We start from the raw sequence: 19,413 nt of genomic DNA, 5'->3' as shown, positions 1-19,413 counted from the left end.
TTTTTCATCCTCTCTCCTCCATTTTTAAATCAGCTATCTGTTGGAACTTTCTTTTTGATCTACCTTTCTCCTGACTTATACTCTCTTCAGTGGTTTCCATTGTCCTATCTAATGAGTTCAAGTTACAGTTTTTTGTTTTGTGGGCTTCTTCATTTCTACTGTCTCTGCCTTCTTGTTGTCCTTACTATGCTGATATTTTCCTTCTGGTTAGACTTGGGTTTCTTTCTCACTGCTTCTTTTCTTTGGAACTCCTATTTCATTTGTATCTTGCCTTTCTACCAAAAAAATGGTACTCAAGGCGGCTTACAGGGATAATGAAAATTGATTAAAACAAGACATTAAAATTCAATAAAAACATAATTACAGAATAAAATAAAAATTAAAAATAGCACCCAACCCCATAGATCCATTTACAGGCCAATGGCCTTCTTGAATAAAGCCGTCTTTCCTTGCCAGCAGAAGGACAGCAGAGAGAGGGAGCTCCACAGCCTAGGTGCGGCCACTGAAAAGGCATGTTGCCACCAAACACGCCAATCTTGAAAAAAAGGTCTCTCTGGAAGATCTTAAGAACCAGGCAGGCTTATATGGGAGAAGGGGGTCTTTCAGATAGTTTGGTCCCAAGCATACAGGCTTTATAGGTTAGCACTTAGAATTCTGCCCATGAACTGACCGGTAGCCAGAGAAGCTGCTATAACATGGGAGTCGCATGTTCCCTGTAGATTTTTAGGATCTGGGCCTGCTTTGTATTAAGGCAGGGCATTTCAACTTAGAAAAGTTTGCATTCTAAACTCCAACAATATGACCTTTCCCTCCGTCACTACTTTAAATATAGCTATTTCAATGGGAAAGATGTCAGGTCCATAATTCATCCACTGAATTATTGAACTTTAAAAGTCTGGATTGTTATGTCAAGTACATTGGTTATAAGGGTATACTGTACCTCTTCTGGAATATTCTCTACCAGAAGTCTGGAGTCAGCTGCGGGTTGACTGATGATAACGTTTGCAATTTTTCTTCTCTTTTCTTCCGGCTCACCATCAGCGCTATCATTGCTAAAAAGGAATATTAAAATATTTGTGAAGTGTCATGTCTTGCCCTAAACAGAATAGTTATTTACCATATAATGTACTTTATGTGTTCATAGTCCAAATAAGAGTGATGCTAGCATCTCAAGACTGATCTCATTAAATGATAATGGCCACAACTGGATGATCGCAATGAGAGAAGCGACAATTGTGATTGCTCCCCTCACCCCTGCAAATGTGGCGTAGGATCACCATTAGCATTACTCTCCATGCTGTAGCAGGGGGTGGCATGTTGTTCGAACCAAGCATGTGGCAGGGAGGTGGTAAACCCACTGTGCAACCTCTACTGCAAGTTGTAGCTTGTACAGTGGGTTCAACAAATTGTACGAATTGTGTTAGCTTCTTCATACGCACCAACTTATGCTGACAAAATAATGCATATGGAAATGTGGTTGCAAAAATAATATTTATTGGGAACATCAACAACTTTCAGAGCATGGTTTTTGAAACTACAAGAGAGAGAGATGACAGGTTATGATTTATCATTTGATCCCTTAGTGATATTGTTTTGGTACAGGAAATCAAAATTACTATTGGAAGAAATGGGAACAATTATTTTCCTTTTGGCATCTGCTAGGATAGCTATAAATTAAGGATATGCACCAACCAAAAGATTTGGTTCGAACCCTATTTTGGTGATTTGGAAAATAGTTCATGTCAAGTTGGAATGATTTGGAGGTGTCCCAATTCAACTCAGAGCTGAATCCAAAGTGAGAGTCAGAAAGCTGAAGCTTTGTGCCTAAATAGCTGTAACATCTTTACTTTTTAACAGAATTGGGTAAGATTTACAGGCATACAGACCTATCTGTGGGGATGAAGCCTATCAAATTTCAGACAAATTGGCACAAGGGTTTGGTGTTAAGCTCCTTTAGGTTTCGCTCTTTTTAAAACAAAATTAAAGAAAAGTGCATATAGCTTTGATTTTTTTACAAAACTACATGACGTAGTTGCCCCTTCTTTGAGGTTAAAGCTTCTCAAATTTCAGACACACAGTAGAAGGGGGTTTGCGCAAGGGGTATCTTTCCAGTTTTGCAGTGGTTAGAAAAGGTTGGAAATTGTTTAGCTGGCAATTTGTATGAAGACAGCAGACACTGTAATTATACCCTTAGGCAAGAAACCTGCCAAATTACAGATGGATAGGTGCAGGCACTTTTGTGCTATGTGTAAAAGTTGATTTGGGAAGGAGTTCATCAGTTTCAGGCACCTAATGGAGCTTGTCCTGAACTTCCCAGTGAGCTTCAGCTATTGGGAGGTATAAAAATGTAATAAATAAATAAATATATTCCATGCTGCAATCACACAGCATCTTCAGTATGACAGTGGTGCTCTCCTTTTACCAAGCAGCTAGGGAAGAAGTGTGGGCTCGGCTGTGGTGAGCAGAGCTGCAGAAGGTGCAATTCACCTCTGATATTTGAAGATGCCACATTTTACAGCTTGTTCACAGTCTTAAAGTTGTTTTTGTATGTGCTTGGTTTGGGATTCTTCTTTTATGTTATCCTTTCTATTCAAGCTCCAACTTCCAGTCCTTTACAAAACTCTTTTCTTTTTCATTCCAATCCATTCAGCAACTTTCATATATGTAGGTTGAATTTCATTCATTCTCTAAACAATCACAGGGGCTGTGGTGGTGGAAGCAAATCCCTTATAACATCTGTAACAATGCATACATCTACTATAAATCATACGTGGAAACATATGGATGCATCCTCTTTAAGGAATGGATGATAAAGAGCGTGGGGCATGACATACAATCACTATAAATGATGCCAGAGAAAGGTGGCAGACTGAAAAAGTTCTTAATAAAGCAGTTTTCCATCTATATAATGTACTGGAATAATAAGGTTCAAGATAATGCACAACTATACACGCTGCTGGGATTTCTGAAAAGAAATTGACAAGATGACTCGTCTTAGAAGTGGGACTTACAACAAAATTGTGTGGGTGTGAAGTACTCCTGCGGAATTCCAGTCAGGCGGCCACTCCCTTTTCCAGGATACTACATTCTACTCCCCCGTCATGACCACACCAGTCCAGTCAGCATTTCATGGCCATGAACACCCCTTTGAATTTATCCCCCCCACACCACCACAATTGTAGTTCTGCACACCTTAAATAAAACTTCACACTACTACAGTACCTCTTCTCATTGGTTTCTACTGCATCTCTTGATCTCTGCTTCGCAAACAGCTTGGCCATTCTTTTAGCCTTATTCTTTTGTCTGTTACTCATACCAGCTCGAAATTCAGAATCAATCAACTCAGCAGCTTGAAGAGTCTGAAAAGATGTAAAGGTTAAGTAGATACTCTGGCTTAGATCCAAGGAAGCATGACCAGAGTTCCTTTCACACAAAAATACTGTGCTTCCTGCTGTAGCCTGTTGGACTCCCCACTCCCAAGGGTCAGGGAACTCTGGAAAAGTGTAAGATTTGGCAAGCATGGCTACAGCGGTTAACCACTGGAAATCAGGGATCTCACCCATCTGCAATTTAAGGGATACAGACTCCCCCACCCCGCTAAAGTTTGTCATACCATCTCCAGCAAAAACTTTTACAATATATTAGATAAAATTACTGTATGACATTACATATCTTTATAAAGTTGAAATTACGACAAACACAGTATTTAAAGCTTAATGGCAGAAGCACAAAGCAAACCCACTGTATAAGTCCTTGCAGTGAACAGCTTCAAGTTTTACCTACAGGTTGTTTGTGTACCAGAAATGATGAAGCAGGCGTGTAGTCCAAATCCTCATCATTGAACAGGTCTTCCGTATTCATTCCAATTGCTGCACCCATATCAAGGCCAAGTTTCTTTTGGAGCAGTTTCCTCTGTCGTGCTATCCTCTCTTTGGGATCAACTTCACCTTAAATGTGAAACATTTCAAGCTCTTAAAACTATGTTTATCATGTGCTAAAATGAAAGCAGTGAAGACCATTTTCAATTTAGAAGCAAAAATTAACTTAAAAGAATAACTTAGCTTCTTCAGCAAAGCTAGTTGCACTTTGCTTAGGTATATAAAATTGCCTTTTGACTAGTATAGCAAGCTTGGTTTGGAAAAATGTTAGACTTTTCTGTCTCTTGAGAAGAATTAATACATAGCCACTTCAACACTTGTTAAAATTCATCTTTCAATCCATTAGTGTGTTCAAGGCAGAATTCTTAAGTCAAGGTAATATGTTTACATATTTATTGCTGAATGCCAAAAGTTCTTTAAAAAATCTGTCTTGCCCTTTCAGATTTAGGGTAGTATCCAAAGCATGCGTGGACCTTACTACTGGTAATTGTGATGTGGGGTTTTGGGGGGGAAGTGCCAAAATGAGCAGAAATGCTCATTTCCAGATGGGGTTGACCTGCCCCTTTCAGAAATTAGCATTTATGCTTGTTTTGGTGCTTCCCCCTGGAAGCGTTACATCGTGGCCACCAGAGGTAGGAAGGCCTGTGTTTACACTTGTGCTGACAAGTTTGGAAGAAATTAGACCGTGAGCCTAACCTGTCTCCTTTGCAGGTATAGGACTGCTAAATAGATTGTGAGCTTGACCTTTAAGAAGGCCAAGACAGAGGATGATATTAACTGTACCCCAAGTGCTTTGCTTCAAGATTTTGCATTAAATGTGCTTCAAGTGTCACCATAACTTTGCAAGAATAGATGTTTGCTTACACCTTTTACCCCAGCCTGCCAGAGCTGTGTGTATAACATAGATAAGTTGTATAAGGTGTTTATAATTTGAGTGTATGTGTGCTATGATTGGAGGTGTATTTTCATAATCTATGAGTAATGATTGGTGCCTTTTTGTATCTGAGTCATGATTGGTCCTTTTTAGGATCCACCAAAATCCTATAAATTTGTGGACTGTTGTACCAAATGTCAGTCTCACTTTGGGCCTGTCCTATGGTGCAGACACCTTGCAATTACTCGTAATAAACTTTCATTACAGAGAAGGAGATGCTATCTTGAGAATCTTTGACCCCCACCGAACAATCCTAAAAAGGGCGAAACGGGGTTTGGAATTCCACCACACAAGACAGTTGGGCTGACTAATGACTGATTCGATTAACAAAAATTATTCAGTTGAATGTGTTTAGTTAAGGGTTTTCCATGTTTACTGAAGCTCCAAAAAGCTGTGAAATCACAGCTGATGGCCAGGGGTACAGAACCACTTTCAGTCCCAGGGCCAAATTCAACTCTGGAGAGAATCTCGGGGGACCCATTCCAGCGGTGGGCAGGGCTAATACCAAAAATACTAGCATATTTTAGCTTAAAGCTCTTATACCCATAACTAAGCCTCAGGACAGGCATTTCCACTTTTTAGAATTGGAAAAAAATATGCAAAAAACCCACCAAACAATTGGTGGTCAGGGGAATGGAAGTAGGTAAAGGGGAAGCTGGAGGGCCAGATTGGGACATGACGTTGCCCATCTCTAAATTAGGCAATATGGATATGGTTAGTATCCTATGCTGTGACTCGTTCCAGCTTCACTACTACCTTGGGGCTAGATGGCTGTTTGTGGTAGAAAGGCAGAGTGGTGGGCCTGAGTCCTAGATTTCTTTGCTCACCAAAATAAGACACAGGGAGTTTATGGAACTGAATTGACCAGTCCATGTTACAAGTACAATGTACAAATAAATATTACAATGCATGTATTTTAATATGAACTGCTATTATTTTAGGAATTTTTGCACTACTCTGTAGGTGTCCAGAATTCTGAAAGAATTATCACAAAATCCCAGTGGCATAAATCTAAGAATAAAATAAGGATAGCTTATCCTGGGCCAAAAAGGTTTTTTCTTTTGAGGTCTTTAAAATCTGAGGACCTTCTTTTGAGGCCTGTTAATTTAATAGCAGAAATGGCTTCATGCCAGCGTGAATGAAGGTACACAAGAATGTGTCACTCTTAACAGACCATATTTCATAGGAGGGGCACACTAATCTGTTCCTCAAACAAGAAGTCCTAAAGTTTAAATAAAGGGAAACTCTGGGAAAGATGGATTTCAGAATGAGTTCACTTCTAAGTTATAATCTAAAAAAAGACCCCCAGTTTGGTTTCCCCATCCTTCCCCTCCTCCCTGCAGTCTCTTATGCCCCCCCTCCAAGAATCTCCTCCATAGGCTTGGGGATCTTCTGGAACATCATGGGAGATGGTGCTAAGGCATATGGCGGCACATCCTAATTACCCACATGTTTAGTTTTTAATCGGTTTTTAATGCTTTATGTGTACTGTGTTTAATGCTTTATGTGTACACAGTATGTACTGTGTTTTAGAGTTTTAAATTTTGTATACTTGTTTTTACCTCGATTTTAGAATTTCTGTAAACCGCCCAGAGAGCCCTGGCTATGGGAGCGGTATATAAGTGTAATAAATAAATAAATAAATAAAAGGAAGGAGAGACTCAGCAAAGCCATCACACTCCCCCTTCCCACATGTCTCAGGGAGAGCTTCTGCTGGTGGTGGGAAATCCTAGATCCAACCTAGTATTAATACTGTAGTGACATTATATCTATGTTATCTAAGAGTTGACTTGTATGGAAATATTAACAATTTGAATGCATAACAAGTTAAATCATTTTCTATAAATGATGGCATGCTACATGTTTGAATAATATATGATTTCCTTGGATCTGAGAAAATATATCTCATGAACTACCAGTAGACATAGTAAGAGTAGGATTGAATTTCTATGTGTGCAGAATAGGAATATACTCCATGTTTATGCTATGTGCAAATTCTTCACTTGTTTATCTACTTAAGGTAGAAAAATTGTGGCAAACACAGTTAACTTATGAAAATTCAGCTAACCATTTATCTCACTGTAGAACAAAAGCACCTGACTAAATCAAAGAAATTGAAAGGCCAAGTACCAGATGTGTCATCCTGAAGCTCAAATTCTGCACCAGCAGACCCAAGAAGAGAAGCACCATGTTTTAAAAGTCTGCAGATATCAAATCGGTCAAAACGCAGGCGATCAGAGGCAGATGACTCTTCCACCGGACTTTCACAGCCACGTTCTAGATTTAACAAAAACTTAGAATGAGATTAGTGTGGCTGAAGAAAATAGTTCATAGAATACAATGCAAAAACTTTCTATTTCAATGATGTGCTGAAGCATTAAACATGTAAGCAAGTTGAAAGAGTAGGTAATAACCAAATTATGTACTTTATAGCAGAGAGGAGGGACATTTTATTTATTATTTCTTTGTTAATAGCCAAACATAAAATGCAATGCTAGAGCCGTTGCAGGGGATATTTAGAGAGATGGTTGCACAGGAAGTCTATAAAAGTGCTGTTCACAATATTTCTAGAGCTTTCTCTTTGAAGCACCTTGTTTTGGTCGTGGAGTTGGATTCCATTCTGGTACATTTTTCACTACTGCTTCCACAGCTTGTCCAGCTGCAATGCGGGTATCCCAATTTGTACTCCTTAAGTGTATCAATACCTTTAAGAAGTTAAACAATGAATTAGCTATCTGTCGTATCTTAAAGTATTCATTCATTCAGTATTCATCTAATATTCGGGACAAGACTGAAGAGGTTATGAAGTATGACAAAATAAAAAACTACGGGCTGTTTCCAACTGTCATTCTGCTTGTGCAAATGATGTTGCACTAGCAGAAACTAGTTCTCAACTGTGTGCAAGAGGAGAACCCAGCTAAAGTTACACTGTCGCATTACAACTGCACAATCAGGTGCACATTACTCTTGTGCAACTGCTTGTGCGAGCGCAAAGCACAACCGCTTGCACAATGGAAAGATTCGCCAGAGCTCCACTAGCGCTATTTAGGTTTGCAGAATGACACTGTTAGATACTGCCCTAGGAGTTGAAAATGGGAAATTAATGAATGCATCTTTATATGCAACATTTTAAAAACTCAATAACCTGTCAAAATTAAGCAATTTTTGGCATTGACACAAAGCAATCATCTAGTTTCACTGACTTTTCACAAATGTGGGCTCTTGAACTTCATAAGATTTTTTTCTAGTAAAGTTTCATGGGTTTGTTACTCACATAAGCCAAGAGATTAACAAACCTAAGGATTTAATAGGGGCTTTTTACACAAAAATAGCTCAGCAGCATAAGTCTCTTTGCATCTCTGCCGTTTTGCCTTGCTGAAGCCATCTATTTCTACCCAAGAGGACAGAAAAAATAATGACACAGAACCTGAACAACGTCTTTACAAGCCATTCCACAAACATGCTGGGTCAGTGATTGGCTGGATATGAATGCCACAGAAGAATCACTGACTGTGTTTCATAAAAAGTGACAGCTTCACTGATTTCCAATAAGAATGTTTCAAGTGTTTTAGGATTAGTATAATAGTAAATAGCCCCTATGCAGAGAATGAACATGTTAAATAATGACCTCCAGATTTATATGGTGTCTAAAGAAGTGCTGAATTATATAAAAAAGTAAAAGGCTGCGATTAAACGTATTTGGTGATTCTTCAAGTGGCACTCCTTACATTAGAACCATCAACTCCATGGACTGAATGTTACAGAAATTCACACTTGGCTGATTTTGATGATCAGGGATAACTCAAATATTACCTTACTTATCAAAAGACTCTGTAAAATGCTTACTTTAGCCAGGAGATTATTTAGTTCATGTGGATGAAGTTTCACAACTTCCCCAAGTTGCTGTGCAGCAGCTTTCCTTGTTACTGGTGTTGTACCAGTGTCCAGTAAGATGAAGAGACGATCAAGCCTAGTATGGATGACAAAATAAAATTGTAAAATATTTTTATTCTTTGCATTTACAATATTCTAAAAATCACACAACTACCTAGTGAAATTGCTGCTCTTTCCATTTCTGGTTGACTTATTACAGCATGCTGAACCAGCTATATTTCACAGGGGGTTAAATGCCTTGGGAGCGTACTCAAGAATAGACCAGGAAAACCTTTTTCCAGAATGACAGCCACATAGGCTGGCACATAACCTTCCAGGGGCTGCACAACAGTGGTGAGAACAGCCAAAGCAGTGTTTTCACCCTTCCCTCCCTCTCCTGCAAAATTTGGGGTAAGTAGCACTGCACAGGGAGTGAAATGTTAACCCTTCCCTCCAAGGTGCCACTCCCTTGAAAATGCTCCCCATGTGCCAATTAGCCTTAGGAAAAAAGCCCCAATTTCGCAATGCCCATCTGGGACATTTTCAGGGTGGTGGTGTCAGGGCCTGGGATGGTTAGGTCTTCCCTATCCAGGATACTACTTTACAGACCAAGAGGTTTGCGTTTCCTTCTTTGCCCTTTCCAGTTGTGGGCTAATTCTCTCTCTTAATGTAATAGTGTCTCCACAAAGCCATTTTTAACATAGAAAATATATTTATGGCTACATATTTACAAGCAGTATTAAGCTAGAGACAAACTAGGCTCAATTAACTAAGCACTTATAGTTAAAATATAGCTAAGTGGTATAGGGATTAGATATACAAGCAAAAATTTATTTTCTAGATTTGCATGTTTTCATTAAATTAACAATATGCCTTTTTAAAAAAGGAGCGGTAATCTGCCAAGAGACCTGAGAAATGGTCAACATCATGGGATGGCTTTGTGAATCTTGGAAGATGAGTAAAAGATTAAATACTGTTTACAGAATATGCTTCTAGTCACGCTCACCTACAAGAGTGAAACTGAAAGCATGACTGCAGTAGATCTTCAAATAATTCCTAAGTCAAATCCTTATATCAGAATTTGCGGTTTGTTTCAAGATACAAAGCATAAACATAAATGCGTTTATTCAGAACTAAGTCCCACTGAGTTCAATGGGACCTAGTGGTCAGGATCGCATGATTGCAGGAGTGAAAGAACCCACTGTTGGTTGTTTCTCCAGCCCTGACTGTCGTACAACCACGATTCATGTAATTTCCTGCAATGCAGTGCAGGTTGCTATGTCATCCAACCCTGGTGTGCAGCGCTGCAGCGGAGGCTTCATATCCACCCTGTAACGCATGACTTGTGAGTACACAGTCATCCCCAATGGGCCGTGTACTGGGTTTGGACAACACAACATCTTGTGCTGCATTGTAGGTAAAATGTGGTCATGTGACCTGCAAGGGCGGCGGAGAGAACTGATGATGGGTTCTTCCATCCTCACAATTGTGCAAACCCAGCCACTATCAAGTAAGCCTATTTAGGATTAGTTTGCTTATCATTTCTTCCTGCTTCCAACCCACATTGTCCTCACCAACACCATCATGTCCTGCATTAGTTCACACTGCTCACACAAAGCTTCAGGCATCAGCGCAGTTTCAGGGTATCCCCAATGAAGGCAAGGCACAGAATGGAAAGTGAAAACTGAAGTGATGCTGTGTGTTTTTCAGATGATTAAGGAATGGGATGTAGAATAAGACTTAAAAAGAGACCCATAATATCAAGCACACCAAGGGTTCAAGAGTAACTGTTATTCATAAATAACTATTTTTTAATCCTTGATTTTCCATTATGCCAGAAATTTATCCTTGAAATGAAAAACTTTAACAAGATGTATACAGTTCAGGAACCATCATGCTGATAGCTTGTAACCATCATGCCAATGGTCTTTTCTGTGGCTTGGAATTTCTCAGTATGTCAGTTGTGTGTAGAGAAAAGTAGACAGAGTTCAAAAAACTTTTCACATGTGATCCTTACTGGTCACTATTTCTTATTTCCCCATAGCTCTATATTAGAGGTATACAGTCTTCCATTTTTGTGCCCCCCCTCTTTTTTTTTTGAAGCACACTTTCCTGTTGTTCAACAATGCTTTCTAAATTGTTTAGTAGTTAAGGCCTAACTAATCTGAATTAAGCAATCATGAGATTGCACTGATGCTAAAGAACACAGGTTCTGAGGCAGAAGAGCACATATATGCCACTACCTACATTGTCGCTACCCACGTCCATCTCTCCCATCCCCAACATCGTGTCCATCTCTCATCTACACTGCCCAGGCACTGAGTGCATCTGTCTCCCTCCCACCTCGCCACACACAGTCCACTCACCCCTTTGGCACGGCATCTCCCACCCTATTGCTGCCCTCTGAAGAGCTGCGTCATAAGGAAAAGCAGCTTCACACAGTCCTTCAGAGACCCAGTCAAGCACAAATGCTTGGCTCGAGAAGCCTTCCTCAGAGCCACAGCAGCTTCACACAATCATTTTCAGCCATGGGATGTTTTAGGGTGGTGGGTGGTTTATTAACCATGCCAACAACCCACTCTCGTCAGGTATGGATGACACAACAACCTCAGAGCGGGTGTTGGGTTGCAGAAAGAAAACAGCAGCTTGTGGACTCCAGGCACATGCTGCAAACCACAGTGGCTTATTTAAGCCAACATGGCTGAAAATGATCGTACGGACATTTTCACTGTGGGAAAGGGTGTCCTTGAAGATCACCAGTGGGTAATCGGCAGCGGCAGCAGCTATGCAGTACGGAGAGCAGTTGGAGACATGGCAGCAATGGGGGACGAGTAGGTGGGCAGGTGGCACACAGCGTGACAGCTCCTCCTGGCTTGGGAAGGGACATGCAATTCACCAATCCTCCTGCTCTGCTGCCTGAGGCAGGGGTTTTAGCCCACCCACCCCGCCCGATGAGGGCCACCCCTGATAATCAGACTAAGGACCAAGAATACTAGCAACTAGCAGATGCTAAGCAGTTTGGATAAAAAATATTTTAAAATATGTATCCATATAATTTTATAAATCCATTTTCTTTTTAAAATATAAGTACTATGTTTCTCTTGAAGAGTAATGTGGTTAATACTAAATAACTTGAATATGAAACATGTTAGCCCTATCATTAGTCTCTAAACAGATCTAATGCCTCTACCAGATACACTGAGTTAAAGGAGTTTTTTTTGACATAAAAGAGCATATCTAATTATTTCTCATTTTATACTCTACCTACCAAACATGGGCAATTTATTTTCCCTGATAAAAATACAGAATTTTAGTCTGCCAGATACCTATCAGATCTTACTTCTACCTATCAGTCATGTGTGTTTCATTTTATTTATTTAGTGCTACCTTTTTTTTTTGGCGAGGGTGGTGTTAGGCCAAGGCAAAATGAAACAGAAAAGAGCAACAATACAAAGAAAAGATAAAATCAGCCAGAGGGCAGGTTGCTACATTCCCATATTTAGGTTGCAATCCTACACCTAGCATTTGGCTGGATGAGAGACTATAGAAAGCATCCTAAGCGCCACTCTGCTGGTGGAAACAGAGGACTGCCAGCAGGAAGGCACCCTAGTATACCCACAGAAAGCGGGTGTGGACAACCTGCTGGTGGTGTTCCAGCAGTGGTAGGAGCCAAAATGGAACTTTCCAGGGGCAGCCAATGATGTACACAATTCTAATCTCCCCCCACCCCCACAATAGCGGCAAGAATATGTCAGCTCTGGGCCTGGTGTAATCATTTCCTTCCTATCGGGTTCAATGAGGGGGGATCTGTCCCCCACCATCTGCAACCAGCCAGCAAGGCTTAAGAAGTGGTCGTAGCTCTGCCACAGAATCTACTTTTCCACCACAGGACTGCTGTTAACCTCACAAACTGTCTTTGTTGTTGGCCTTACGTCAATCCTATATGGGAATATTGTAAAGATATTCCCCCTCTTCCCCCTTTACCAGTAGAGCTTGCAAAATGGACACAGCACGAGAAAGAGATTCAAGAACTAAACTCCATTTAGTTGTAAATTAACATGGTTTAATGTTCAGCTTTGCATTGTTTAGGAGATATATTTAGTATCCACAGTAAACTTGATTTAAATCAATTCATCCTGGAGCTAGGTGGTCTGACAGAAATTGACCAGTAGTCTACTGGGAGTCACAATCTTCTTTTGACCCCCTTCCCTCAACTGTACATCACAAGATGAAAACAAATAACAGCTACTGGTTAACATTGCTTGAAAACAGTTTGCCTCACTTTGGTATTCTTAGGTAATACACTTTATCTTCAGGACCACACCTCAAGGTAACATTTACCTAATCACAGCACTAAGTGAACAAACCAGAGAGACCCTGGGTTTATTATTTTGTCACTTCCCTTTTCAGTGTGTGAATAGTAATGCAAGCAAAAGCCTAAGGTTTTCCCCGAATGTCCCCACAGGTGTGAACTCAGCAAGTATTGATTATGTGAGGGTTAAACAACCCTTACATAATCCATGGCCTGTTTTAGGGTTATGCAGGTTCATAACCCTGTTTTTACGATTATGAACCTAGTCATTTTGTAGGGAAGGAAATCACCATGATATCATATAGTATCTCTCTCTATATATATAAAATGCAAAGGTAATGCATGGCACTTTGGCGGTTCCAAGCGATGACACTCTGGAGGTTCTGAGATATGAGAAGAACTTTGTACGCTGGAGGTTCCGAACTATGAGAAGAACTTTGTGTTGCTACAAAGATTTATAAACACCAAGATTTATAAACACAGCTGGGACGAAGCGGGGGAGAGGCAGCATTGAAACATATAATTGCTGAAGCGGTTCATGTGAAAGCCTCAGGTAAGTCCTGTGGGCAGGCAAGTGGGGGATAGGCAGAGCAGGGAGTAGGCAGAGTGGGGGGAGAGCCCAAGGGACCCCCCACTCTGCCTCATACCCAGCTTTCCTGGGCACCCACAGAAAAGTATGATACTGAGCAATCAAGTACTAGCATGCAGATGGTCTGCCCGAAACAAGCTAGTGACTTTATAAGCCTTTTTACCTAGCTCCATGCAACGTTTTTTTAAAAAAAGAAAGAAAGAAACCCTGAACAATGTTGATTAGAGTCAACTATAGTAAGATATAAACTGCAAGTGTTGAATACTGCATAGATGGAAAAATATTAAAGTACAGGAAGTAAATGTTAGAAAGAAGGAAATCATGTAAGTTAAAACATCCAAATATTTTTACCCCAAAACCAAGGTTCTCTGTACAAGGGAAGCCTCCACATGGCATGAAAGGTAATTTATTGGGGAAGCACTTTGGGTCTGATCCAGGGATTTGTTTACAGCAAAGGGACAGAGAACACCCAAAGAACATGACAGAACTGAAAATACTTTAATTATTTGGAAGTTAAGAAAAACCTACAGAACCAGAAAATTAAATCATAAAGTTAAAGAAAATTCTAGAGAAGTACTATAATTGTGTACTGAATCTACGGCATTTCTTGTACATGCATACAAATACAACATCCACACATACATACAAAACAGATGCACCATGTATTTTCCTAAAGAAGGTCTACCCCGTTTTGACCGCAACCAAGTTGGCACATCTATTTTTGCAATTTGCAGATTATAACTAGTCAGCAAATATTTCCTAGATAACTACAAAACTAATAAAACAGTTTAAATACATATGGGAGCCACTATTTCTTGCTCAACCATAACATTGTTTCTCCCCATAGTTCATTCATGAGTTTTATTTCCTCTTTAATTGTAACATTTCTCCCAGCTAAAAATCCTAAAAGCCTAACAGAAGAGCCAGTGTGGTGTTAGAGTGTTGGACTGGGACTTAGGAGACCAGAGTTCTAATCCCCACTTGGCCATGACCTTCACTGCGGGACTTCGGACCAGTCACTGACTCTTAGCCTAACCTTCCTCACAGAGTTACTGTGAGGATAAAATGGAGATGAGGATCAATGTAAGCCACCATGAGTTCCTTGCAAGAGGAAGAAAAAATATAAATAATAAAAATTAAAAAGTCAAAACGGTAAGCTGTTTCTGAAACACCTTATTTCTGTAGGTTTTTATTGCAGCAAGATGTAGAGCAGTGGTCTTTAACCAGTGAGTCACAATCCAAAAGTGGGTCATGGCAAAGCTATTTCCACCACACTGGGCATAGAGAAAATTGTCAAATGGTGTTCCATGTTGCAGACCAGGAGTCCAAGGTGGATCTCGGGTCTGGACCTGTTGAAGACCACTGATGTAGGTGATGGACTGGAGTTTCTCCTCTAATATATCCCACAGTACACAAGGTTGACAGTGTTAAATAATTTTGCCAAGCCAATGACACCAGTGCCCTATTTTATTATTTTTATTTGCAGTTGGTCTATATGTTCCTGTTTCTTTCCTACAGGTTTTCTTTTTGAGTCATGAATGAACTTTAGCAAAACAAAGATTACTCAGTCATCCATTACAAATGGAGAGGCACAAACCATTTTTTTCTTAATTGTGAGAAATAACACTACATTATGACAAAGTCTGAAAAACATTGCTCTAGAAAAACCAACACAAGAGTATTTACTCACACTTCTCAGCTGTTTCAAAGAACTACTCATTCTACACCAAAAAGGATAAGCAGCAATGGAAATCCGAGTTTTTAAAGGGACAGCTTTAACTTAAGCACTAGGGATTTTTTATTCTAGTGGAAATTTTAAAGAAGAGATTGGAAAGTGACAGAGACTTCCTGACTTAAGCCAGAGAACTGGTCTAGACTACACACTGAACATCTACCACCTTTATGACTTACATTTCACCAGAAGCACATATGACTTCCGCAAGAAATCTAAGATTGCTTGTGGTCACTAAAGCCTGGAGTTGTAGGGAAATAAAAATTAGTGGTCATTAGCAATATCTGTATGTACAGCACAGTGTCCCTGTTTAGATGTCACACTAAGCCATGATGGCTAAGTGTTGTTAAGCCATCACTGTTGGCTCACATCTCACGTATAAGGTGATTAACTATGCTGGCTACATAACTACAGTTTAAACCACATACTGCAAAAGGGTTAGTGGCCCTAATCATGGTGTCTGTCAGGTCTGCGTAGTTAACACAAGTGTCACCATAGAGTTCCATGACAAGAGCAGCAGAAAATGAAGCTGCTGCACTGGGCAGCATGTGGGAGCCCCATGGTCAAAATCTGCCCAGCAACATGTGACGCAGCAAATGCAAGCCAGTCCTGTCGCTGTCCATCCCTGCCACCATATGCAATCAAAGAAATGCACCTGATCCCCTTCATGGAGCCAAACACGCAAAGCTCCCTCGGGCAAGAGTGCTGAGGAATGGGGGAGGGGCAAGAGTCTTGCTGACCACAGTGAGGTGAACCGCCCCCACCAACAGGCAGCCCAGTCACGCACATTCCCACGGAGCCAAAGCCCACCCCTGCCATACTGTCCCACCAGTGTCTGGTACACCTGAATCCCAAGGAGCAACCTGCGCCCCAACCACAGGGGGAAGGGCAGATGCCCCAAGTACCCAGGCACTCCCTGCAGAATAGCAGGACAATCACACCCACCCCTCAGGGTCCAATCCCATAAAAGGTGGCAGCAGCTCTCCTGCCCTCTACTTCGACAGTGATGCCTCGAAGGCATCCCAGTCATAGTGCAGTAGGCTGACCAAGGCAGGAAGTCAAGTAGAAGCACAAGAGAAAGAGAAGGCATAGTCCGGGCCCTAAGTGGGAGCCTTTATCACACTCTGGGGCAGCCACACGGCCCAGGGCATCCCCAGCACAGTCAGGCACAAAAAACACTTCCCGTGGTTCTCCAAGCAGTTATTATTATTATTATTATTATTATTATTTATTTATATAGCACCATCAATGTTGCAGTGCAAGGAGAAGCTACACACTCTCAAGAGTGGTTAGGGTAACCACACTAAGGGATGTGGTTCTGTGCACATGTGACAGAAAAACGCAGCGTGATTAGTGGTAACCACCATGCACCATGGTTAGCCTAACCACCCTTCCCCAAATTGCGTCTGAATAGGGCTAGTGTATGTTTGCCTTTTCATTTATTATCTAGCCCTAGAGGGAGTTAGTTCATATCTCATAAACCTTAGGGAAAACATATACAATCCAAGCATTCAACCTTTCATCTGCTCTACTTATATCTTTTAGATAAAGGACTATTCTTCTTCAGCTACCAGTCAGCACCAACATTTGTATGAAACTTATATGGCTATTTTGTGGCCTTAAAAGTTATTATGATTAACTCAAAGCTATGGTCTTATTTTGGAAGTAATGTCCTCAGCACATTCTTCCCCTTTCTGTAGCCTTATGATAAAGCAATTTTAACCTGAACTAGGCCATTAGTCTAATTAGCCCAGTACTACCTACTTCAATTGGTAGTGGGTCTCCAACACAGGTCTTTCCCAGTCCTACAATCAGAGATCATTTTAGGAAATCCATAACAAAGTGATAGAGCACATGCTTTGCATATAGAAGGCCTCAGGTTCAATCCTTTAGAATATTCATTTAAAGTTTAAATGAAACCGAGACCTTCTGCATGCAAAGCACATGCACTATCACTAAGGTATGGACTTCCTAAAATGGTTACTCTATAATAAACCACAGCATAACAATTATACAAAAGGGAAATGGATATTTCTGTAAATAAAACAGAAAAGAATTAGCAGCAGAAGCTCAGTAGCAAAGGCTATTACAAGCTAATATAGTATAAGGGAACAACATTTTAATGTATGTGTCCGGAAACAGACTTCATAGCTTTTCTATGAAGACAGGAAACTATAATATAGCATTGTTGCTTAACAGAAGACTAACTAGAAGAAATATAAAATTGCCGTCTAAGAACTTTCAAAGCACAATGTGTCAGGAAATTAACAGCTTCCTACGCATATGGACTTATTTGTAAGTATCTCAGAGCTCAATGGAGCTTACTCTCAGGTAAGCATGTTTAGGGGCTGATGCTACATGCAGACCAAAATCAGAGATTTCATCCACCTAGATGCTCAACCATACACTATTACCATTTCCAAATATTTTACCAACGTTCTGGTAGCAATTGTCTTTCACTGATAGTGTACTAACAAATCACATGTACACTGAAAAAGTATTTTAATAAGTATCTACCTTATGGTTTATGGGTACCATAAGGTTTCATGGTTGGAGAACAACATATTAGCTTTATTACAGCCATTGTTTGCTAGATATCAAAACATTGAGGTTTTTTTTTTAAAAAAAGAAGTAATTCATTAAGAAATGTGTCAAGCAAATAGCAACTTGCATATCCTGATAAGGTTCACTTTAAAACTATCCTGAATTATAATTAATAGCTTGCAGCAAGTAGCACAGCTACTGATGTGTAAAGAGCACACTAGTGACTAGCACAAAAATCCTGATGTGTAAAGAACACTATATGCTGGCACAAAAAAACCCCATTTGTAAATACATTTACATAGTTCAGTAGACTGCAAGATGCATAAACTAAAAGTAAAATACTAAAAAGTCTGACTAGTTAACAGATCCTCTTAGAAGTGCAGTAGGATGAAGAAAACTGGTTCAGTGCAACACAACTACTTAAGCACGAGCATAAAAAAGCAGAGCGAAGCTGAGTGCTTCTTTCTTACACTGAAGGCCTGTGTGCACAGTTCATGCGTAGACATACAAACTGGGCTATCCTGACTGCCTTAACGACTTCTCATTCATTTCCATGAAGCCAGAATATGACTGCAATACTTAAAACGACGAACATTTCCTGTGGCTCACTCATATTTTAGCTTGCCGTTCTTCCACTAGAAGCATCTTAAAGTTAACTTAAAGGCGGGACGGGGGAGTTTGGCAGCTTTCACGCACCGAGCCCCTTACGCTTAGGCAGAAGCTGAGCGAGCCCCTAACTTTGGGGCTCCTCTGGACTTCGTTTCCCCCCTTGCTTTGAGGGGCAAAGGGAATTCCTGCCTACCCAGGACTTAATAAGCAGCCTCTCGCCACCGCGATCCCACGAGGCCTGCCTCGCTCCGAAGGAAGTAAGCTCAGGCGCACCGACTTTACGACGACTACGAGGCTGAGGGAATCGACTCTGACAAGCTCCCCGCTCCCCAGCCCACGTCCCCACCAGCTCACACCGACCTGGAGACGGCCATGACGAGAAAGAGTCGGAGCCCGGGCCTGGCGGAGCAGCGAGAGAGCCGCCACGATTCTGGTAGGAAGGAGGAGGGCAGGGCCCTGGCCTGGGCCTGCGGGAAGCGCGCCGCGGCCCACCAGTGGGATGGCGACTAGTGGTGGCTGTCGCCAGCGGCGGCTCGAGCCCCACTCCCGCCTTCAGACGTCTGTGAGAGCAGTAGCGACGCGAAATACCAGCCGCGCGGATTAAAGCCTCTATTCCTCCATCACCAGGGAGAAGCCCGATGCCTGGTTTTATATGAGCAGCCATCTTGTATTTATTCCCTTCCTCCATGGAAGCCGCTTCCTGATTGGCATGGACGCTAAACCACAGCCAATAGCAAGCGTGCTTTGAAGAAATGCACGAGGGCGGGGAAAAATCGGGGCTAACTAGGAGTCTACCATTGAGCTCGCAGAGCTCGTTGAGGAGGTGGTAGCGATGGCGGTAGCCATGGTGGAGGGCAGTACCATTTACCAATCGGGTTGGTTAAAAGAATCCGACAAAATGAATTTCCCAACTGCGGGGAGTCCTACGTTTGCATCTCTCAG

At 41.1% G+C, this 19,413-nt stretch overlaps 1 protein-coding gene across 1 annotated transcript in view; it reads right to left on the bottom strand.

The window, feature by feature from the left end:
- The window catches only part of BTAF1 (B-TFIID TATA-box binding protein associated factor 1), a 65,901-nt gene extending 46,758 nt beyond the window's left edge, over window positions 1-19,143 (bottom strand). The window contains exons 1-7 of the mRNA XM_063132866.1: window positions 18,832-19,143; window positions 8,659-8,782; window positions 7,403-7,517; window positions 6,943-7,089; window positions 3,784-3,947; window positions 3,223-3,359; window positions 941-1,052 (exon numbers count right to left, since the gene is read on the bottom strand). Coding sequence (XP_062988936.1) covers window positions 941-1,052; window positions 3,223-3,359; window positions 3,784-3,947; window positions 6,943-7,089; window positions 7,403-7,517; window positions 8,659-8,782; window positions 18,832-18,845 — 813 coding nt within the window. The 5' untranslated portion in view covers window positions 18,846-19,143. The remainder of the gene's footprint in view (window positions 1-940; window positions 1,053-3,222; window positions 3,360-3,783; window positions 3,948-6,942; window positions 7,090-7,402; window positions 7,518-8,658; window positions 8,783-18,831) is intronic.
- Between the last annotated feature and the right edge of the window lie 270 nt (window positions 19,144-19,413).

The sequence above is a fragment of the Elgaria multicarinata genome, chromosome 8, assembly GCF_023053635.1.
Source record: "Elgaria multicarinata webbii isolate HBS135686 ecotype San Diego chromosome 8, rElgMul1.1.pri, whole genome shotgun sequence".
Lineage (NCBI taxonomy): Eukaryota > Metazoa > Chordata > Lepidosauria > Squamata > Anguidae > Elgaria > Elgaria multicarinata.
This window is presented reverse-complemented; position numbering and strand designations above follow the sequence as displayed.